The sequence below is a fragment of the Hemitrygon akajei genome, chromosome 3 (genome assembly GCF_048418815.1).
Source record: "Hemitrygon akajei chromosome 3, sHemAka1.3, whole genome shotgun sequence".
NCBI lineage: Eukaryota > Metazoa > Chordata > Chondrichthyes > Myliobatiformes > Dasyatidae > Hemitrygon > Hemitrygon akajei.
The window spans coordinates 108,251,705-108,275,969 of NC_133126.1; the positions used below are offsets into that span (position 1 = coordinate 108,251,705).

General features: G+C 43.4%; 1 protein-coding gene across 3 annotated transcripts in view; it reads left to right on the plus strand.

Moving 5' to 3' along the window:
• The window catches only part of ephb1 (EPH receptor B1), a 649,893-nt gene that overhangs the window by 534,481 nt on the left and 91,147 nt on the right, over window positions 1–24,265 (plus strand). For all 3 annotated transcript variants that reach the window (XR_012098311.1, XM_073040560.1, XM_073040561.1), the window contains exons 10-11: window positions 18,948–19,070; window positions 19,251–19,498. Coding sequence is in view for 2 of the 3 variants with exons in the window: in XM_073040560.1 (XP_072896661.1) it covers window positions 18,948–19,070; window positions 19,251–19,498 (371 nt within the window). In the remaining variant the exon portion in view is untranslated. The remainder of the gene's footprint in view (window positions 1–18,947; window positions 19,071–19,250; window positions 19,499–24,265) is intronic.

Here is a 24,265-nt window from a genome sequence, read left to right on the forward strand (position 1 = left end):
TTGGATCATTGATCTATGGAGAGGGTGTGGGACAGAGCATTGGTTTTGGATCATTGATCTATGGAGAGGGTGTGGGACAGAGCATTGGTTTTGGATCATTGATCTATGGAGAGGGTGTGTCACAGAGCATTGGTTTTGGATCATTGATCTATAGAGAGGGTGAGGAACAGAGCATTGGTTTTGGATCATTGATCTATGGAGAGGGTGTGTCACAGAGCATTGGTTTTGGATCATTGATCTATAGAGAGGGTGAGGAACAGAGCATTGGTTTTGGATCATTGATCTATGGAGAGGGTGTGGGACAGAGCATTGGTTTTGGATCATTGATCTATGGAGAGGGTGTGGGACAGAGCATTGGTTTTGGATCATTGATCTATGGAGAGGGTGTGGGACAGAGCATTGGTTTTGGATCATTGATCTATGGAGAGGGTGTGGGACAGAGCATTGGTTTTGGATCATTGATCTATGGAATGGGTGTGGGACAGAGCATTGGTTTTGGAACATTGATCTATGGAGTGAATGTGGGGCCGAGCATTGGTTTTGGATCATTGATCTATGGAGAGGGTGTGGGACAGAGCATTGGTTTTGGATCATTGATCTATGGAGAGGGTGTGGGACAGAGCATTGGTTTTGGATCATTGATCTATGGAATGGGTGTGGGACAGAGCATTGGTTTTGGAACATTGATCTATGGAGTGAATGTGGGGCCGAGCATTGGTTTTGGATCATTGATCTATGGAGAGGGTGTGGGACAGAGCATTGGTTTTGGATCATTGATCTATGGAGAGGGTGTGGGACAGAGCATTGGTTTTGGATCATTGATCTATGGAATGGGTGTGGGACAGAGCATTGGTTTTGGAACATTGATCTATGGAATGGGTGTGGGACAGAGCATTGGTTTTCGATCATTGATCTATGGAGTGAATGTGGGGCCGAGCATTGGTTTTGGATCATTGATCTATGGAGAGGGTGTGTGAAAGAGCATTGGTTTTGGATCATTGATCTATGGAGTGCATGTGGGACAGAGCATTGGTTTTCGATCATTGATCTATGGAGTGAATGTGGGGCCGAGCATTGGTTTTGGATCATTGATCTATAGAGAGGGTGAGGAACAGAGCATTGGTTTTGGATCATTGATCTATGGAGAGGGTCTGTGACAGAGCATTGGTTTTGGATCATTGATCTATGGAATGGGTGTGGGACAGAGTATTGGTTTTGGATCATTGATCTATGGAGAGGGTGTGGGACAGAGTATTGGTTTTGGATCATTGATCTATGGAGAGGGTGTGTCACAGAGCATTGGTTTTGGATCATTGATCTATGGAATGGGTGTGGAACAGAGCATTGGTTTTGGATCATTGATCTATGGAATGGGTGTGGGACAGAGCATTGGTTTTGCATCATTGATCTATGGAGAGGGTGTGTGACAGAGCATTGGTTTTGGATCATTGATCTATGGAGTGGGTGTGGGACAGAACATTGGTTTTGGATCATTGCTCTATGGAGTGGATGTGGGACAGAGCATTGGTTTTGGATCATTGATCTATGCAATGGGTGTGGGACAGAGCATTGGTTTTGGATCATTGATCTATGGAATGGGAGTGGGACAGAGCATTGATTTTGGATCATTGATCTATGGAATGGGTGTGGGACAGAACATCAGTTTTGGATCATTGATCTATGGAATGGGTGTGGGACAGAGCATTGGTTTTGGATCATTGATCTATGGAGAGGGTGTCTGACAGAGCATTGGTTTTGGATCATTGATCTATGGAGTGGGTGTGGGACAGAACATTGGTTTTGGATCATTGATCTAAGGAGAGGGTGTGTGAAAGAGCATTGGTTTTGGATCATTGATCTATGGAATGGGTGTGGGACAGAGCATTGGTTTTGGATCATTAATCTATGGAATGGGTGTGGGACAGAGTATTGGTTTTGGATCATTGATCTATGGAGAGGGTGTGGGGCAGAGTATTGGTTTTGGATCATTGATCTATGGAGAGGGTGTGTGACAGAGCATTGGTGTTGGATCATTGATCTATGGAATGGGTGTGGGACAGAGCATTGGTTTTGGATCATTGATCTATGGAATGGGTGTGGGACAGAGCATTGGTTTTGGATCATTGATCTATGGAGTGGATGTGGAACAGAGCATTGGTTTTGGATCATTGATCTATGGAGTCGGTGTGGGACAGAGCATTGGTTTTGGATCATTGATCTATGGAGTGGATGTGGGACAGAGCATTGGTTTTGGATCATTGATCTATGGAATGGATGTGGGACAGAGCATTGGTTTTGGATCATTGATCTATGGAGAGGGTATGGGACAGAACATTGGTTTTGGATCATTGATTTATTGAGAGGGTGTGGGGCCGAGGATTGGTTTTGGATCATTGATCTATGGAATGGCTGTGGTGCCGAGCATTGGTTTTGGTTCATTGATCTATGGAGTGAATGTGGGGCCGAGCATTGGTTTTGGATCATTGATCTATGGAATGGGTGTGGGACAGATAGATAGATAGATAGATAGATAGATAGATACTTTATTCATCCCCATGGGGAAATTCAACTTTTTTCCAATGTCCCATACACTTGTTGTAGCAAAACTAATTACATACAATACTTAACTCAGTAAAAAATATGATATGCATCAAAATCACTATCTCAAAACGCATTAATAATAGCTTTTAAAAAGTTCTTAAGTCCTGGCGGTAGAATTGTAAAGCCTAATGGCATTGGGGAGTATTGACCTCTTCATCCTGTCTGAGGAGCATTGCATCGATAGTAACCTGTCGCTGAAACTACTTCTCTGTCTCTGGATGGTGCTATGTAGAGGATGTTCAGAGTTATCCATAATTGACCGTAGCCTACTCAGCGCCCTTCGCTCAGCTACCGATGTTAAACTCTCCAGTACTTTGCCCACGACAGAGCCCGCCTTCCATACCAGCTTATTAAGACGTGAGGCGTCCGTCTTCTTAATGCTTCCTCCCCAACACGCCACCACAAAGACCATTGGTTTTGGATCATTGATCTCTGGAGTGGATGTGGGATAGAGAATTGGTTTTGGATCATTGATCTATGGAGTGGATGTGGGATGGAGCATTGGTTTTGGATCATTGATCTATGGAATGGGTGTGGGACAGAGCATTGGTTTTGGATCATTGATCTATGGAGAGAGTGTGGGGTCGAGCATTGGTTTTGGATCATTGATCTATGGAGAGAGTGTGGGGCAGAGTATTGGTTTTGGATCATTGATCTATGGAATGACTGTGGGGCAGAGCATTGGTTTTGGATCATTGATCTATGGAGAGGGTGTGGGATAGAGCATTGGTTTTGGATCATTGATCTATGGAGTCGATGTGGGATAGAGCATTGGTTTTGGATCATTGATCTATGGAATGGATGTGGGACAGAGTATTGGTTTTGGATCATTGATCTTTGGAATGGGTGTGGGACAGAGCATTGGTTTTGGATCATTGATCTATGGAATGGGTGTGGGACAGAGCATTGGTTTTGGATCATTGATCTATGGAGTGAATGTGGGACAGAGTATTGGTTTTGGATCATTGATCTATGGAATGGGTGTGGGACAGAGTATTGGTTTTGGATCATTGATCTATGGAATGAGTGTGGGACAGAGCATTGGTTTTGGATCATTGATCTATGGAATGGGTGTGGGACAGAGCATTGGTTTTGGATCGTTGATCTATGGAATGGGTGTGGGACAGAGCATTGGTTTTGGATCATTGATCTATGGAGAGGGTGTGGGACAGAGCATTGGTTTTGGATCATTGATCTATGGAATGGGTGTGGGACAGAGCATTGGTTTTGGATCATTGATCTATGGAATGGGTGTGTGACAGAGCATTGGTTTTGGATCATTGATCTATGGAGAGGGTGTGGGGTAGAGCATTGGTTTTGGATCATTGATCTATGGAGTGGATGTGCGATAGAGCATTGGTTTTGGATCATTGATCTATGGAGTCGATGTGGGATAGAGCATTGGTTTTGGATCATTGATCTATGGAATGGATGTGGGACAGATTATTGGTTTTGGATCATTGATCTTTGGAATGGGTGTGGGACAGAGTATTGGTTTTGGATCATTGATCTATGGAATGGGTGTGGTACAGAGCATTGGTTTTGGATCATTGATCTATGCAGTGAATGTGGGACAGAGCATTGGTTTTCGATCATTGATCTATGGAATGGGTGTGGGACAGAGCATTGGTTTTGGATCATTGATCTATGGAGTGGGTGTGGGACAGAGTATTGTTTTTGGATCATTGATCTATGGAGTGGGTGTGGGACAGAGTATTGTTTGGATCATTGATCTATGGAATGGGTGTGGAACAGAGCATTGGTTTTGGATCATTGATCTATGGAATGAGTGTGGGACAGAGCATTGGTTTTGGATCATTGATCTATGGAATGGGTGTGGGACAGAGCATTGGTTTTGGATCGTTGATCTATGGAATGGGTGTGGGACAGAGCATTGGTTTTGGATCATTGATCTATGGAGAGGGTGTGGGACAGAGCATTGGTTTTGGATCATTGATCTATGGAGAGGGTGTGGGACAGAGCATTGGTTTTGGATCATTGATCTATGGAGAGGGTGTGTCACAGAGCATTGGTTTTGGATCATTGATCTATAGAGAGGGTGAGGAACAGAGCATTGGTTTTGGATCATTGATCTATGGAGAGGGTGTGTCACAGAGCATTGGTTTTGGATCATTGATCTATAGAGAGGGTGAGGAACAGAGCATTGGTTTTGGATCATTGATCTATGGAGAGGGTGTGGGACAGAGCATTGGTTTTGGATCATTGATCTATGGAGAGGGTGTGGGACAGAGCATTGGTTTTGGATCATTGATCTATGGAGAGGGTGTGGGACAGAGCATTGGTTTTGGATCATTGATCTATGGAGAGGGTGTGGGACAGAGCATTGGTTTTGGATCATTGATCTATGGAATGGGTGTGGGACAGAGCATTGGTTTTGGAACATTGATCTATGGAGTGAATGTGGGGCCGAGCATTGGTTTTGGATCATTGATCTATGGAGAGGGTGTGGGACAGAGCATTGGTTTTGGATCATTGATCTATGGAGAGGGTGTGGGACAGAGCATTGGTTTTGGATCATTGATCTATGGAATGGGTGTGGGACAGAGCATTGGTTTTGGAACATTGATCTATGGAGTGAATGTGGGGCCGAGCATTGGTTTTGGATCATTGATCTATGGAGAGGGTGTGGGACAGAGCATTGGTTTTGGATCATTGATCTATGGAGAGGGTGTGGGACAGAGCATTGGTTTTGGATCATTGATCTATGGAATGGGTGTGGGACAGAGCATTGGTTTTGGAACATTGATCTATGGAATGGGTGTGGGACAGAGCATTGGTTTTCGATCATTGATCTATGGAGTGAATGTGGGGCCGAGCATTGGTTTTGGATCATTGATCTATGGAGAGGGTGTGTGAAAGAGCATTGGTTTTGGATCATTGATCTATGGAGTGCATGTGGGACAGAGCATTGGTTTTGGATCATTGATCTATGGAGAGGATGTGCGACAGAGTATTGGTTTTGGATCATTGATCTATGGAGAGGGTCTGTGACAGAGCATTGGTTTTGGATCATTGATCTATGGAATGGGTGTGGGACAGAGTATTGGTTTTGGATCATTGATCTATGGAGAGGGTGTGGGACAGAGTATTGGTTTTGGATCATTGATCTATGGAGAGGGTGTGTCACAGAGCATTGGTTTTGGATCATTGATCTATGGAATGGGTGTGGGACAGAGCATTGGTTTTGGATCATTGATCTATGGAATGGGTGTGGGACAGAGCATTGGTTTTGCATCATTGATCTATGGAGAGGGTGTGTGACAGAGCATTGGTTTTGGATCATTGATCTATGGAGTGGGTGTGGGACAGAACATTGGTTTTGGATCATTGCTCTATGGAGTGGATGTGGGACAGAGCATTGGTTTTGGATCATTGATCTATGCAATGGGTGTGGGACAGAGCATTGGTTTTGGATCATTGATCTATGGAATGGGAGTGGGACAGAGCATTGATTTTGGATCATTGATCTATGGAATGGGTGTGGGACAGAACATCAGTTTTGGATCATTGATCTATGGAATGGGTGTGGGACAGAGCATTGGTTTTGGATCATTGATCTATGGAGAGGGTGTCTGACAGAGCATTGGTTTTGGATCATTGATCTATGGAGTGGGTGTGGGACAGAACATTGGTTTTGGATCATTGATCTAAGGAGAGGGTGTGTGAAAGAGCATTGGTTTTGGATCATTGATCTATGGAATGGGTGTGGGACAGAGCATTGGTTTTGGATCATTAATCTATGGAATGGGTGTGGGACAGAGTATTGGTTTTGGATCATTGATCTATGGAGAGGGTGTGGGGCAGAGTATTGGTTTTGGATCATTGATCTATGGAGAGGGTGTGTGACAGAGCATTGGTGTTGGATCATTGATCTATGGAATGGGTGTGGGACAGAGCATTGGTTTTGGATCATTGATCTATGGAATGGGTGTGGGACAGAGCATTGGTTTTGGATCATTGATCTATGGAGTGGATGTGGAACAGAGCATTGGTTTTGGATCATTGATCTATGGAGTCGGTGTGGGACAGAGCATTGGTTTTGGATCATTGATCTATGGAGTGGATGTGGGACAGAGCATTGGTTTTGGATCATTGATCTATGGAATGGATGTGGGACAGAGCATTGGTTTTGGATCATTGATCTATGGAGAGGGTATGGGACAGAACATTGGTTTTGGATCATTGATTTATTGAGAGGGTGTGGGGCCGAGGATTGGTTTTGGATCATTGATCTATGGAATGGCTGTGGTGCCGAGCATTGGTTTTGGTTCATTGATCTATGGAGTGAATGTGGGGCCGAGCATTGGTTTTGGATCATTGATCTATGGAATGGGTGTGGGACAGATAGATAGATAGATAGATAGATAGATAGATAGATAGATACTTTATTCATCCCCATGGGGAAATTCAACTTTTTTCCAATGTCCCATACACTTGTTGTAGCAAAACTAATTACATACAATACTTAACTCAGTAAAAAATATGATATGCATCAAAATCACTATCTCAAAACGCATTAATAATAGCTTTTAAAAAGTTCTTAAGTCCTGGCGGTAGAATTGTAAAGCCTAATGGCATTGGGGAGTATTGACCTCTTCATCCTGTCTGAGGAGCATTGCATCGATAGTAACCTGTCGCTGAAACTACTTCTCTGTCTCTGGATGGTGCTATGTAGAGGATGTTCAGAGTTATCCATAATTGACCGTAGCCTACTCAGCGCCCTTCGCTCAGCTACCGATGTTAAACTCTCCAGTACTTTGCCCACGACAGAGCCCGCCTTCCATACCAGCTTATTAAGACGTGAGGCGTCCGTCTTCTTAATGCTTCCTCCCCAACACGCCACCACAAAGACCATTGGTTTTGGATCATTGATCTCTGGAGTGGATGTGGGATAGAGAATTGGTTTTGGATCATTGATCTATGGAGTGGATGTGGGATGGAGCATTGGTTTTGGATCATTGATCTATGGAATGGGTGTGGGACAGAGCATTGGTTTTGGATCATTGATCTATGGAGAGAGTGTGGGGTCGAGCATTGGTTTTGGATCATTGATCTATGGAGAGAGTGTGGGGCAGAGTATTGGTTTTGGATCATTGATCTATGGAATGACTGTGGGGCAGAGCATTGGTTTTGGATCATTGATCTATGGAGAGGGTGTGGGATAGAGCATTGGTTTTGGATCATTGATCTATGGAGTCGATGTGGGATAGAGCATTGGTTTTGGATCATTGATCTATGGAATGGATGTGGGACAGAGTATTGGTTTTGGATCATTGATCTTTGGAATGGGTGTGGGACAGAGCATTGGTTTTGGATCATTGATCTATGGAATGGGTGTGGGACAGAGCATTGGTTTTGGATCATTGATCTATGGAGTGAATGTGGGACAGAGTATTGGTTTTGGATCATTGATCTATGGAATGGGTGTGGGACAGAGTATTGGTTTTGGATCATTGATCTATGGAATGAGTGTGGGACAGAGCATTGGTTTTGGATCATTGATCTATGGAATGGGTGTGGGACAGAGCATTGGTTTTGGATCGTTGATCTATGGAATGGGTGTGGGACAGAGCATTGGTTTTGGATCATTGATCTATGGAGAGGGTGTGGGACAGAGCATTGGTTTTGGATCATTGATCTATGGAATGGGTGTGGGACAGAGCATTGGTTTTGGATCATTGATCTATGGAATGGGTGTGTGACAGAGCATTGGTTTTGGATCATTGATCTATGGAGAGGGTGTGGGGTAGAGCATTGGTTTTGGATCATTGATCTATGGAGTGGATGTGCGATAGAGCATTGGTTTTGGATCATTGATCTATGGAGTCGATGTGGGATAGAGCATTGGTTTTGGATCATTGATCTATGGAATGGATGTGGGACAGATTATTGGTTTTGGATCATTGATCTTTGGAATGGGTGTGGGACAGAGTATTGGTTTTGGATCATTGATCTATGGAATGGGTGTGGTACAGAGCATTGGTTTTGGATCATTGATCTATGCAGTGAATGTGGGACAGAGCATTGGTTTTCGATCATTGATCTATGGAATGGGTGTGGGACAGAGCATTGGTTTTGGATCATTGATCTATGGAGTGGGTGTGGGACAGAGTATTGTTTTTGGATCATTGATCTATGGAGTGGGTGTGGGACAGAGTATTGTTTGGATCATTGATCTATGGAATGGGTGTGGAACAGAGCATTGGTTTTGCATTGATCTATGGAGTGGGTGTGTGACAGATTATTGGTTTTGGATCATTGATCTATGGAATGGGTGTGGGACAGAGCATTGGTTTTGGATCATTGGTCTATGTAATGGGTGTGGGACAGAGCATTGGTTTTGGATCATTGATCTATGGAGAGGGTTTGGGACAGAACATTGGTTTTGGATCATTGATCTATGGAGAGGGTGTGGGTCAGAGCATTGGTTTTGGATCATTGATCTATGGAATGGGTGTGGGACAGAGTATTGGTTTTGGATCATTGATCTATGGAATGGGTGTGGGACAGAGTATTGGTTTTGGATCATTGATCTATGGAATGGGTGTGGGACAGAGCATTGGTTTTGGAACATTGATCTATGGAATGGGTGTGGGACAGAGCATTGGTTTTGGATCATTGATCTATGGAGTGGGTGTGGGACAGAGCATTGGTTTTGGATCATTGATCTATGGAGTGGGTGTGGGACAGAGCATTGGTTTTGGATCATGGATCTATGGAGAGGGTGTGGGACAGAGCATTGGTTTTGGATCATTGATCTAAGGAGTGGGTGTGTGACAGAGCATTGGTTTTGGATCATTGATCTATGGAGAGGGTGTCTGACAGAGCATTGGTTTTGGATCATTGATCTATAGAGTGGGTGTGGGACAGAGTATTGGTTTTGGATCTTTATGGTATCTCTGTTTTTTAAAATAATTGATCTATTTTTTTGGTGTGAGTGTTGAGTGGTGCTGATTATGACCATCCCAGTCGGTGAGATGTGGAGGTTTTGCAACCAGCACTACAGCACTGAAACACAGGGTAAATGGGAGGTACCAGTTTCTCCACAAAGAGGGCAGGACCAAGATATCAGTAAATCGAGTAACAATGGGATATAGAGACAGCAGCAGTGGGCTACATGCAGAGAGGGAAAAGGGAATCTTGGCTGTGTAGATTCAGAATTGGCTTGCCCACTGAAGTCAGGGGATGGTAATGAATGGTATGTAGTCTTATGTGATCTGATCAGTGGCACTGGGCAGAGGGGGAAGACTGTGATTGAGCCTTTATTTTCGCTGTTCCCACTTTCTTCAGGCGGAACTGGTACTTACACTTAATAACTTCTCTTAGCTATGGGCACTCGCATGGGCCCCTGCTATGCCTGCCTCTTCGTGGGTTATGTGGAACAGTCTATGCTCCAAATCTATACTGGTACTGCTCCCCAACTTTTCCTTCGCTTCATTAACGACTACATTGGTGCTGCTTCCTGCACCCATGTTGAGCTGGTCAATTTCATCGACATTGCCTCTTAACTTCCACCCAGCCCTCAAATTCACTTGGTCCGTCTTGGACACTTCTTTCCCCTTTCTCGATCTCTCGGTCTCCATCTCTGGAGACAGACTGTCCACTGACATCTATAAACCCACTGACTGTCATAACTAACTCGACCATACCTCTTCCCACCCTGCCACATGCAAAAATGCTATTCCCTATTCCTAGTCCCTCCCAGGATGAGATTTTCCGTTCCAGGACATCCCAAATGTCCTCTTTCTTTAAGAATCGTGGTTTCCCTTCTGCCGTCATCAATGATGCCCTCACCCGCATCTCCTCCATTTCCCGCACTTCAGCCCTCACCCCATCCTCCCGTCACCACAACAGGGACCATGTTCCCCTTGTCCTCACCTATCACCCCACCAGCCTCCGGATCCAGCATATTATCCTCCGCAACTTCCGCCACCTTCAACAGGATCCCACCACTAAGGACATCTTTCCCTCTCTACCCCTCTCTGCTTTCCGCAGGGATCGTTCCTTCCGCGACTGCCTGGTCCACACGTCCCTCTCCACAGATCTCCCACCGGGTACATATCCCTGCAAGCGTAAGTGCTACACCTGTCCCTACATCTCCTCTCTTGCCACCATTCAGGGCCCCAAACAGTCCTTCCAGGTGAGGCAACACTTCACTTGTGAGTCTGTTGAGGTAATCTATTGCATCCGGTGCTCCCGGTGCGGCCTCCTCTACATCGGCGAGACCCAATGCAGATTGGGGAACCGCTTCGTCAAGCACCTCCGCTCCGTCCACCACAACAGACAGGATCTCCCGGTTGCCACCCACTTCAACTCTGCTTCACTTTCCCATTCAGATATGTCCATACATGGCCTCCTCTACTGCCATGATGAGACCAAACTCAGGGTGGAGGAGCAACGCCTCATATACCGTCTGGGTAGTCTCCAGCCCCTTGGTATGAACATCGAATTCTCCAACTTCTGGTAATTCCCTCCCCCTCCCTTCCCCCATCCCAATTTCCCTGTGCCTCTTCCTCCAGCTGCTTATCACCTCCCTCATGATTCTGCCTCCTTCTACTACCCATAGTGCTTTCCCCTTACATTCCTTCTTCACCTTTCCTGCTTGCCCGCCCCCACCCCTTGGTCTTTCTCCTTACTGGTTTTTCACCTGGCATCTACCAGCCCTCTCCTTCCCACCCTGCCCCCACCTTCTTTATAGGGCCCCCGCCCCTTCCCTCTTCAGTCCTAACGAAGGGTCTGGGCCCAAAGTGTTGACTGCTCGTTTCCACGGATGCTGCTGGACCTGCTAAGTTCCTCCAGCGTGTTGTGCATGTTGCTTTGACCCCAGCATCTGCAGAGTATTTTGTGTTTGTGATCAACACATCATTTGCATTGTGCAAAAAGTTTCTTGAGCTATTTTTTAGCAAATTGCACATGGTTGTGACCTTATCCACGCAAAGATCTGTGCTTAAAATTTTGCACTGTGAAATCAGATGTAAAGTGTGTCAAAGTATTTTAACATTGGAGGATAGATTTATATGCTGACAATATTCCTATTGCTGTAGAGCAGTCACAATATTATATCAGCCATCATCGAGGGGATGCTTTATAATGCACGAAAAGGATTGTGTTACCGATGAAACTGTCAGCTCTGTTCCAGCTGTGGATCAGCTTTCAAACCTGAAATACTTTCCAGAGCATTGTGAACAACTGAAGCACTAGATGATTTAGAACTGTTCCCTCGCTCAATCTTTCTCCCCTCCCACAGAAAAAAAGACCTTGTTCACTGATTACATTCTACTTCTGCTTTTCCAGCCAATGTGCTTTGTGCACAGGAATGGACAGAGCAGCTGCTCTCTGATTGACTCAATAGGGCATTCTGTTTGGTAACCAACCTGTGTCTCTGGAAATACTGATTGTCAGTATGGGATGGATAACTTGTAAGTTTATCCAATATTTAATGCTATGAAAGGGTTTGAGAAACTCAGAGACTATCACAGGGGTGTTTAACATTTAAGGTCATTAGTTTAGGAGGATCTAGGCAAGAACATTTTCGCCTTGAGGGTGGCTGGACCAACTGCTGGTAAGTGGGACCTGTAAAATAAATGGGACAGTTTGAACCTGAACTGGAGAGTGAGTCACCAGTATCCTTGCAGGGAGCAACACACACAAAATGCTGGTGGAACGCAGCAGGCCAGGCAGCATCTATAGGAAGAAATACAGTCGACGTTTCGGGCCAAGACCCTTTGAATTTCCAGCATCTGCAGATTTCCTCATCCTTGCAGAAAGGTTTAGTAGTGCAGCTCAGGGAGGTTCAAATTAGAACTGCAGGGGGTGGGAACCAGGGTGGCTGTAGGGCAGTGGTTCCCAACGTGGGGCGTACGCCCCACAGGGGGGTAATTTGATTTTTAAGGGGGGCAATTGGAGAATGAGTTATCAACAGTGAATTTTTTCTAGTAAGTCTGTGTGAGTATGAGTGTGTGTGCGAGTTAATACATATGTGTATATACAGTATGCATACATAAAAATACTTGTGTGTATGTACATGTGTAATTGCGTATGTACTGTATATATAGTGTATCACCATCATTACAACCATCAAATGGCTTTCATAATTAAATTAATGAATTGACTGATGTAGGAAGGAACGAATGAACAAGTCCAAACGCGTCAGAAACTCGTACGAGGTCGCGCCAATGCTGTTTTTTGCAGTAGCTTTCGGTTCTTGGTGGTGTGAAGGTGTGTACATTGCATCATCTCTTTTAAACGGTGTATCTGTCTTTGTATGCTGTAGAAACGAATCAGCATTGTTTTATTTATTTATTATTATTATTATTATTTTAATATCACTTAATGTTTTTTTTTACAATTTCTTAGTAATTTCTTCCTCAGAACTTTAACAGTCCTTTGGTTCTTTTATTTTTCTCTTTCATGAATGCCATGTTCTTTGGAAGCTTGTTTAAACCAAGTTAATGGTCTTTTAGGCTTCCTCCAGGTGAATAGGAGTTCACTTTTTGAATAATAAGAATTATATATCACCACAGGGGGCATCAGGATTTTAGAGGTGATTAGGTGGGGCATGGCCAAAAAAAGATTGGGAACCACTGCTGTAGGGGAATAGATGGTAGGGTGATAAACAAAGTCAGGAATCAAAAGGTCCAGCAAGGAGGCACTAATGTTCATAGTTGTGTATATTTCAATGCACGGAGGTAAAGCAGATAACTTAGAGCATGGAATTATGACAGTTCTGTTGTTTTAGACAAGGTAGAGGGAGGAGGACTGGCATTACTCATCAGATAAAATGTCACAGCAGTGCTCAGACAGGAGAGACTGGAGAGCTCAAGGCTATATGGGCGGAATGGAGGAATAAGAAAGGTTTGACTGCATTAATGGGATTGTATTCTATTTCTCCCAGTAGTCAGCAGGATTTAGAGGAGTAAATTTGTAGAGAGATATCAAAGAGTTGAAAGAAAAATAAGGTTGTGATACTAGATAATTTAAACTTACCACACAGTGACTAGGACCCCCCCCCCCCCATACTATAACAATATTGGATAGAATAGACTTTGTCAAATATCTGCAGGAAAGTTTCCTTAGTAGAGGTGTCAAACAGAGAGAGCAAGATACTGGATTTCCTATTAGGTAATGAGGCAGGACAGTATCAGATTTATATATAGGGAAATACTTTGGATCTGGAGAACATAATTCTATTAGGTTCAAGGTTATTATGGAGAAGTATAGGACTTCTTGCTTTGAGGTTATAAATTGGACAAAGGCCAATTTTGGTTGCATCAGATTGATTCTGGCAGGTGTGGATTGGCATAGGTTGTCTTCTGGCAAAGGGATGCATAGTAAGTGGGAGGCCTTCAAAAGTGAAATATTACAAGTACGGACAAGATGAAGGAGAATCTCAAGGACTTCTACAGGTATGTTAAGAGGGAAAAGATAACAAGTCAGAATTGGTGCACCTGGAGATCAGTGTGGTTATCTATGTCTTGAGCTAAAAGAGATGGGGATGATCTTAAAATGATTTTTTGATTCTGCATTTACTTGGGAGCCAGACACAGAGTCTGTAGAACTGATGCAAAACAATTGTGTGGTCATGGATCATATTCAGATTACAAAAGAGGAGGTGTTCGCTGTTTTGGAAAAAAAGAATTAGATTGGCTGAGTGCCCAGGGCTTGACAAGGTGTCTCCTCATGTCGTGTGGGAGGTGAGTGGCGAAGTTGCAGGTCCTTGCAGAGGTATATAAAACATCCCTAGCCACAAGCGAGGTTCGAGAAAGGGTCTAAGAGTGAGCTGGGAAATTATAGGCCAATGAACCTGACATTAGGTGGGTAAGTTATTGGAATGTATTCTAAGGGACGAGAAATGTAAGTATTTGGATAGACAGGCCTAATTAGGGATAGTCAACATGGCTTTCTGCATTGTAGGTCGGGTCTAACCAAATTTTTAGTTTTTCAATGAAGTTAACCGAATGTTGCTGAAGGAGGGGCAGTGGATGTTGCCTACAGAAAGTCCTTTGAGAAAATCCCACATGGGAAGCTGATCCAGAGGTTGAGTTGTTAGCAGTAGACAGAGGGTGGTAGTGGATATCTGCCTCTTTCTTGGGGGACTGTGACTAGTGGTGTGACACAAGATTGGGTGATATAGTGGACAGTAAGGAAGACGATCAAAACCAGCAGTGGGAGCTGGAAACCAGCTGGAAAAATGGATTGAAAAATGGCATGTAATTTACTGCAGACAAATGTGAGCTGTTGCCCTTTGACAGGACATACCAGGGTAGGACTCACTCAGTGAAACCTAGAGTGTGGTAGAACCGAGGAACCTGGAAATACAGATCCATATCTCATTGAACGTGGGCTCACAGGTAGAGCATTCGACACATTGGCCTGCATAATTCGGAGTATTGAGTATAGGAGCTGGGATGTTGTGTTGAAATTGTATAATACATTGACAAGACCAAATTTGGAGTATTATGTGCAATTTTGGTCACATCTAAAGGAAAGATATTAATAAGTTTGAAACAGTGCAGAGAAGATTTATAAGGATGTTGCCATTACTTGAGAACCTGAGTTATAAGGCACAGTTGAATAGGTTAGGACTTTATTCCCTGAAGCATAGGATAATGAGGGGAGATTTGATTGAAGTAGACAAAATTATAAGAAGTATAAATAGTGTAAATGTATGCAGGCTTTCTCAACTGAGGTTGGGTGAGACAAGAACTAGAGAACATAGTTTAAAGGTGAAACTTAGAAACATAGAAAACCTACAGCACAATACAGGCCCTTCGGCCCACAACACTGTGCTGAACATGTACTTACTTTAGAAATTACCTAGGGTTACACATAGCCCTCTATTTTTCTAAGCTCCATGTACCTATCCAGGAGTCTCAAAAGACCCTATCGTATCCACCTCCACCACCATCACTGGCAGCCCATTCCACGCACTCACCACTCTCTGTGTAAAAAACTTACCCCTGACAGCTCCTCTGTACCTACTCCCCAGCACCTTAAAACTGCGCCCTCTTGCGCTAGCCATTTCAGCCCTGGGAAAAAGGCCTCTGACTATCCACATGATCAATGCCTCTTATCATCTTATACACCTCTATCAGGTCACCTCTCATCCTCCGTTGCTCCAAGGAGAAAAGGCCAAGTTTGCTCAACTTATTCTCGTAAGATATGCTCCCCAATCCAGGCAACATCCTTGTAAATCTCCTCTGCACCCTTTCTATGGTTTTCACATCCTTCCTGAAAACTGAAATATTTAAGGGGAACCTGAGCAAGATGTTCTTCACTCAGAGAGTGGTTCAAGTGTGGAACGAGCTGCCGGTAGATGTGGTGGATGTGGGTTTGATTGCAAAGACATTTGGATAAGTACATGAATGGGAGGGGAATGAAGGGCTATGGTTCAGGTGCAGGTTGATGGGATTAGACAGAATAATAGCCAGGCACAGACTAGATGAGCCAAAGGACCTGTATCTGTGCTCTATGACTCTAGTTTTGGACAAATGAGTGCAGAAAGTAAATAAGGAGGCAAATGAACAAAGGGGAACAGAATGTCTTACACAGCATGTTTCTAAGTTATGAAATGTGCTGAGAGTGCTAGAAGCAGATTCAATGGGCAGCAGAGTAGATCCACTGCTCAGAGTTTAGGAAACTCAGGTTCTATCCTCACCTCCAGTGCAGTCTATGTGGAGCTTGCACACTTTCGCTGTGACTGTTGGTTTCCTCCCAGATCCCTAAGATCTGTGCTTTGGGTACGTTAATTTTCCACTGTAGATTACCCCAGGTGAGTGGTTGAATCGGGGGGAGTTGACAGGAATGTGGGTAGAATGAACAAATGGAATCAGTGTGGAAGTGGATTAAATGGCTATTTTATGATCGACATAGACTCAGTGGGCCAAAGGGCCTGTTTCCATGCTGTTTCACACAATAACTTTAATGACCTTTATTGCAGATTGGATCCAGGTTCATGTGAAGGGAAAATTCGTAAGGGATGTGGGTCTAGTTGGATAGCAGATGAAACAGCCAGCACAGCTCAACGGGTTCCATTGACGCATTATATGGCAGTTCATGCCCTCTGTCACACACGTGAAGTTGGCACAAGCACCTTTCAGCATTTCTGAAGGTTATTCAGCCCCAAAAATCACTTAGATTATAATTTTAAATTTCAAATTACCATTATCGATTCTCGTACTCTTAATTACAGTTCCATTCACTGCCCCTTCATCTACTCCCCTTGATAATCTTACTCAAAAGAAATCTACCCACCTTAGCCTTCTAATAATAATCAATAAAGCCAGCATATTTTGGAGAGGCAGGTATTCTCTCTTGCCACTTAATGTATGAAAATTAAACATTTTGAATTTTAGTGGAATCTGTTTCTCATGATGAAGTACCTCCTTAGTGTGCCTGGGGAGAGACTTCCAGGGTTTATACTCAGCTATGATGAAGGATTGATGATATACAGTCGGCCCTCCTTATCCGTGGATTCTGTATGCGCGGATTCAATCAACCGCGGATCGGGAAAACCCAGAAGTTCTCTCTCCAGCATTCGTTGCTTAAGCATGTACAGACTATTTTTTCTTGTCATTATTCCCTAAGCAATACAGTATAACAACTATTTACATAGCATTTACATTGTATTAAGTATTATAAGTAATCTAGAAATGACTTAAAAGTACAGGCAGACCCGGGTTATGAATGAGTTCCATTCCTGAGTCCGTCTTTAAGTCGGATTTGAAGTCGGAACAGGAACAGATATTATTTAGCGCCAGTTAGTCAAACGTTTTTCTTAGTATATAGTACATATTTTACCTTTCTATGCATATAAAACACTTAAGAAACATACGTATTCCAGTGATTAAACCACTGTGTTGCTTAGTAATAATTGTAGTTTTCATCAGGGCAGGGCCTTTCACATGCTGCATTAAAATTGTTCTAATTGTTGACCGACTGTAGCCTAACGCTTTTCCAGTGACCGATGGAGTTTCACCTCTTTCCGATTGCTTTATTGCTTCCACCTTATTTTCAATCGCGATCGTGATTATTTTCGTGAACAGAAACACTGCCGATTCAGAGCTGCACCACCAGGTCCTGATGTCCACTGAGCAGAGACATGTTAAATAAAGTCTGGGGTTCCGCTGGGTCCTAAAGACCACCACACTGATACATGGTAAATAAGGGACTTGAGCATCCGCGAATTTTGGTATCCGCAGGAGGTCCTGGAATCAATCCCCCGCGGATAAGGACTGTATTTCCAAATCAGCATGGTATGTATGTGACTTGGAGGGGATCTGGTGGGTGCTCTTGTCCCATATCCGTCCTGGTGGTAGAGCTTGTACATTTCCCAAAGGTTGATTGCAGCCCAAACACCTTTAGAGCCGATTTGCTTCCAAGCTTTCCTTCTTGTCTTCTTGTCAGTAGCTTACACTAACTGTCCTACTCTCCAGAATTCAGACATCTAAATTTCGTGACATCAGGTGTCACCATCATTATCTGGGGTCAAGGTTAAGTCGAGTCCTACTCTCACCTACTAGACATACAACTATGGAGGACGTTATCACCAATTCTCTTTTACAATTGGTGGATTATGGGAAGGAGGGCAACTCCCATCGGCATCCCTTATGTACAGAGTTCAGCTCCAGCCCTGCTTACCATTCAGTCAGCTCACCAGCATTAACTGTGACTCACTTTAGTGCATCCTAGGGTCCACAGATCCCCCATTTAATGGTAGGGGTACATGGCATAAGAAAGGTTGGGAACCCCTGCATTACTGGAATAAGTTAAGAAAGTTAATTATAATAGCTATAATTAATATTTCAAAATGTTCAAAATGCAAGCAGTAATATTTGAGCAGAATGATTAAGATTCACTCTGGATTCTTGACCTATTGGTCACTGGGGCCTTAGAGCGTTATAATGAGGTGAGAATATATGCCAATGTATGCTGATGGACCAGGTTGAAGAGGACTGTCAAGAAACAGCAAAGCAGAAAATTTGATGGATTCATTTTAAATTCTCCTCACAGTCTAATCTGTTACCTTACTACTGTTTACACTCTCTGTTGCAATTAAAGTTGTTGACTAGCTCCAGCCAACCTGTTTCGTGAAGAGATATATTTGTTCATTGAAAACAGAAGGAATCTTATAAACCACAGATTTCCTCAGTCAGGAGATATGTGAAAGCCATCTCTTTACCGTAAGTCCAAGTGTCGATTTTTTCCACAGACTGTCAGTGTTTCATATTCATGACAAGACCAGAGGTAGATGGGAAGATCCTGTGGCTTTGTAAATGCCCTAGTGGCAGCTGATTTGATTGATATCTGCTGTCTGAACTCCGTAGGTTCTCCTGGGATGAAGATCTACATTGATCCATTCACTTATGAGGATCCAAATGAGGCTGTCCGGGAGTTTGCCAAGGAGATTGATGTCTCGTGTGTGAAAATTGAGGAAGTAATTGGAGCAGGTACATCTTGTTGTGTTTCAGATGCTGCACACATTGACTTTCCTTCTCACTTGTGGGACGTATTTTGCAGTGTAGCTGTAACTGAGGTTTTTTTATTTGTTAAATTACCTGGTTTCACTTTTTTTAACTTAACCTTGTCTTGTAACCACACACACACATATCCCCTTTTTGCCCATCCAGGAGAATTTGGGGAAGTGTACAAGGGCCGCCTCAAGCTATCAGCAAAGCGTGAAATCTACGCAGCAATTAAAACTCTAAAGGCTGCCTACTCTGAGAAGCAACGGCGAGATTTTCTGAGTGAGGCCAGTATCATGGGCCAGTTTGACCATCCAAACATCATCCGCTTGGAAGGAGTGGTGACCAAGAGTCGACCAGTGATGATCATCACGGAATTCATGGAGAACGGAGCACTGGATTCATTCCTCAGGGTAATTATTCAAGCACCTTTGCCAAAGGGTGTCTCGTCAAATGACTCACAACTTCCTCCTGAGTTCAGAGAGTCAGGGTAGAAAGAGGCTGTTCAGCCCACTGAGTCATTTTGTATTACTCTTCCATCAATCCTGTTTCATTCACAATCAAGATTAAATTTATCATCACTGAATTGTATGACGTGGAATGTGTTGATTTGCAGCAGTAGTACAGTGCAGACATAAAATTACTAAGCATTACAAATATAAATAGTACAAGGAAAAGAAAACATTCATCAGTTGATGGACTATTTGGAGGAGAAAAGGCTGTTCTTGACACACACACACACTCACACACACACACACACACAAACACTCACACACACAAACTCACACACAAACACTCACACACACCCACACACAAACACTCACACACCCACACTCACACACACACACACAACCTCAGACTGTCTAACAGGAGGGGGAGGGGTCATCACTTCCCCAGCTATAGGATGACTTATATAGAGCCTAATGGCCAAGGATAAGAATGACCTCACATAGTGCTCTTTGGAGCAGTGCAGTTGTCTTAGTATCTTACTGAAAGTGCTCCTCTGTTCAGCCAAGGTAGCATGCAGAGGGTGAGAAACATTGTCTGGAATTGCTAGGATTTTCTGTAGGGTCCTTTGTTCTACCACAGCCTCCAGTGTGTCCAGTTTGACTCCTATAACAGAGCCAGCCTTTCTTATCAGTTTATTGAGCCTGTGACATCACCTGTATTGATGCCATTGCCCCAGCACACCACTGCATAGAAGATTGTCCTGGTGACAACAGACTGGAAGAACATGTGAAGGAGAGTCCTGCATACTCCAAAGGACCACATTTCCCTCAGGAAGCAGAGATGACTCTAGTCCTTCTTGTACACAGCCTCTGTGTTGGTGCTCCACTCAAGTCTGTCATCCAGGTGCACCCCCCCAGGTACTTGTAGGTCCTCACCACATCTATGTCCTCCACAATCAATAGTAACAGGGAGCAGTGCAGGCTTAGTCTTCCTAAAGTCCATCACCATCTCCTTTGTCTTACTGACGTTGAGCTGCAGATGATTCAGCTTGCACCACTTAACACAATTCCTCCACCGGTTTCATCAAATCTTCGCAAAATTTTAAGGAAGTAGAGGCACTACCATGCTTTCTTCTTAATTGCTGTTATGTGCTGGGCCCAGGGCAGGTCCTGTGACATGATGACACCAAAGTCTCTTGCAAATTTCTATTTTCTAACTGGGTGCTTCACCATCTGATATGAGAGGTAACTGCGCAGGATCGGAAAAAGCTACAGCAAGTTTTAAACTCAGCTATTTCCTCCCTGGGCATGAGCCTCCCCAACATCAAGGACATCTTCAAAAGGCAATGCCTCAAAAAGGCAGCATCCATCATTGAGGACCCCATCACCCAGGGCGTGCCGTCTTCTCATTACTACCATTAAGAAGGAGGTACAGGAGGCTGAAGGCAGACACTCAATGTTTTAAGAACAGCTTCTCCTCTGCCATCAGATTTCTGAATGGACAATGAACCCATGTACACTACCTTCATATATACATTTCTTTGTGTTCTTTTTGCATTACTTATTAATTATTTACAAATATATTCCATTCTGTATTGTATTTTATAGGTTTTTATTGTATTGCAATGTACTGCTGACACAAATCAACCAATTTCATGACATTTGCCAGTGATATTAACCTGCTTCTGATCACAGTGTTGCTTACTGAAGTACCCATGGCTGACACTGTGTATTTCTGCTGCATAGTCCTAAACAGAAATATTTGATGATCCCCTTCAGAGCTCCATGCAGAGTCACCATTTTCCGACGCACCTTGATCCCAACTTCTCTCAGCCCCTCCACTCACTCCTCACTCATCTCCATCCAGGTCCTCCGCATCCCTTTTCCTAATGCACCAGTGTCTAAGACTTTCATACTATCCGGAAGTATAGTTTCCAATTGTTTAGACCTCAGTGAAAATGATGAGAAAAGTAAAAGGTCTTGCCATGAAGCCTAGAAGCTGGTGGTTTAAACAGAACTTCACAGCAAGTCCTTCTGGATAGCAAGATTACACTCAGAAAATAATATGCTTTGATTTAATATTCATAGTCTTCTTTTTGGGAGCAGAGAGTAGGCTGTGCTGTAATCAGTGACCCAGTATTCAGTCCATTATCCCTGTTGTACTTGTCTCCGGCAGCAGTCATCCTGCTCAAACCTGTGCTTTTCTGTTCCACAAGGCTCTATGAAAAGCAATAACCAGGCCACTAAGTTTCAGTTTTACTGCTTGTGATGGAGACAAATGTTCAAAAATATTTTAAAAGATGAAGGATTTAACATAAACTTTCACAAGGAGACAGTAGTAGTCAAAATCGGCTGAAGGGAGGGGTCTCTACAGTGCGGATATGGAAAGACTGTTTCTACTTATGCGAAAATCTACAACAGGGAGGGGGTCACTGTTTTCAAATGAGGGGTCACACTTTTCAGACAGTAATGAGAGTGCTCCTCCATCAAAGGCAAAGGCCATGGAGGCAGAGTCTTTGAATAATTTTAAAGCAGAGGTACATGCTGTTTTGATAAATGGGTGCCAGGATAGCCTGCAAATGAGGTTACATTTAAAACAGCCATGATGGCATTAAATGATGGATCAGGTATGAGCAGCTGAATGCCAACTCCTGCTCCTAATCCATTTGTTGATAAACTCAACAAAGAAAACAGCTTGGGATAAATAAAAACAGAAAACTGCTGACTTGTGAGATCACATCAAGGGTTTATAATTGTAATTACGGCAGAGAACACTTCAATATGACTTTTGTTTTACAACTATAGCATCGTTAGTAATTTGCACTGATAAGCCAATAAGTTATTTGAAATTCAAGTAAAATTTTCAGACAGCTGGAAGCTGATGTTTGGGTTGAACATTTGAATAGAGGATAAGAAATTATTTCTAAGCATGTTGTCTCTCCAGCACTAGTTCACATAGACCACAAGGTTGCTATGATCTAGTCCCAGTCTATCATTTCAAACAGTTTTCTGTATTACTTTTAGCTTCAATGTGGAGAACTTTCATGAGAAAACAAACATCTCTGTTGATTGATTCCTTGGAATTCTCATTTGAAATACATTCAGTGGCACTTCCAGTACCTAATAAAGTGGTCACTAACGGTACGTTCATGGTCTTCTGCTGCTGCAGTCGCCCATCCACTTCAAGGTTCAACATGTTGTGCAGTCAGAGATGCTCTTCTGCACACCACTGTTGTAAGCACCTGGTTATCTGAGTTACTGTTGCCTTCCTGTCAACTTGAACCAGTCTGCCTATTCTCCTCTGACCTCTTATTAGCAAGGCATTTACACCCACAGAACTGCCATTCACTGGATTTTGTTTTATTTTGTTTTTGCACTTTTCTCTGTGAACTCTAAAGATTGGTATGTGTGAAAATCCCACCTGACACCTGACACAAGTCACTAAGATCACATTTCTTCCCCATTCTGATCTTTGGTCTGAAGAACAACTGAACCTCTTGACCATGTCTGCATGCTTTTATGCATTAAGTTGCTGCCACATGATTGGTTGATTTAGATATTTGCGTTAATGAACAGATGTATCTAATAAAATGGCCTCTGAGAATATTCATCAATGATAGAGTCTTACAGCACAGGAAAAATCTCTTGACCACCAAGCAACAGTTTACTCTAATCATAAAGTTATTCTCTCCACACTCTTATCAACTCCCCACACTAGTGACAATCAACTTTGGCCAATTAACCTTTCAACTTGAAGGCCTTTGTTATGTACCAGGAAACGGCAACACCTGCAGTCCTAGAACAATATGCAAACTGAATAGAGACAACACTTAGGTCAGGTCTACCAGCTGCATCACTGTGCCCCTCCACCCCTGTTTTGATTTTGTTACTAAATGCTTTTACTTTGGTATTTCAGATAGCTGGGACATTGGCTTCTCAATAAGTCATTTGGTATGTGGATAACAGAGCTTCCTTCCTGGTACTAATCTCCACTGGGATTTTCCATGCCACTGCTAACTTAGTCTCTCAGTCACATAGAAGAGTACAGCACAGGAGCAGGTTCTTCCACCCACAACGTTGTGCCAGGCTAATTTAACTAGCAATTAAACACCAAACTAAACCATTCCCTCTGCCTGCACAACGTCCATGTCCCTCCATTCTTTTCACATTCATGTCATTATCTAGGAACCTTTTAAATGCATCTATCATATTTACCTCCACTAGCATTCCTGGCAACACATTCCAGGCACCCCTACTCTGTATAAAGAAAATTGCCCTGCACATCTCCTTTGAACTTATCCTCTGTCACCTTAAATGCATCCCCCTAGTATTGAACACGTTAACCCTGGGAAAAATATAACAGCTACCGACTCTGTGCCTCTCATAACCAGTTAAGAAAGCTTATGGGGTGTTTGCTTTCATAAGTTGAGGGATAGAGTTTAAGAGGTGTGAGGTAATGAAGCAGCTCTATAAAACTCTGGTTAGGCCACACTTGGAGTACTGTGTCCAGTTCTGGTCGTCTCACTATAGGAAGGATGTGGAAGCATTGGAAAGGGTACAGAGGAGATTTACCAGGATGCTGCCTGGTTTAGAGAGTATGCATTATGATCAGAGATTAAGGGAGCTAGGGCTTTACTCTTTGGAGAGAAGGAGGATGAGAGGAGACATGATAGAGGTATACAAGATATTAAGAAGAATAGATAGAGTGGACAGCCAGCGCCTCTTCCCCAG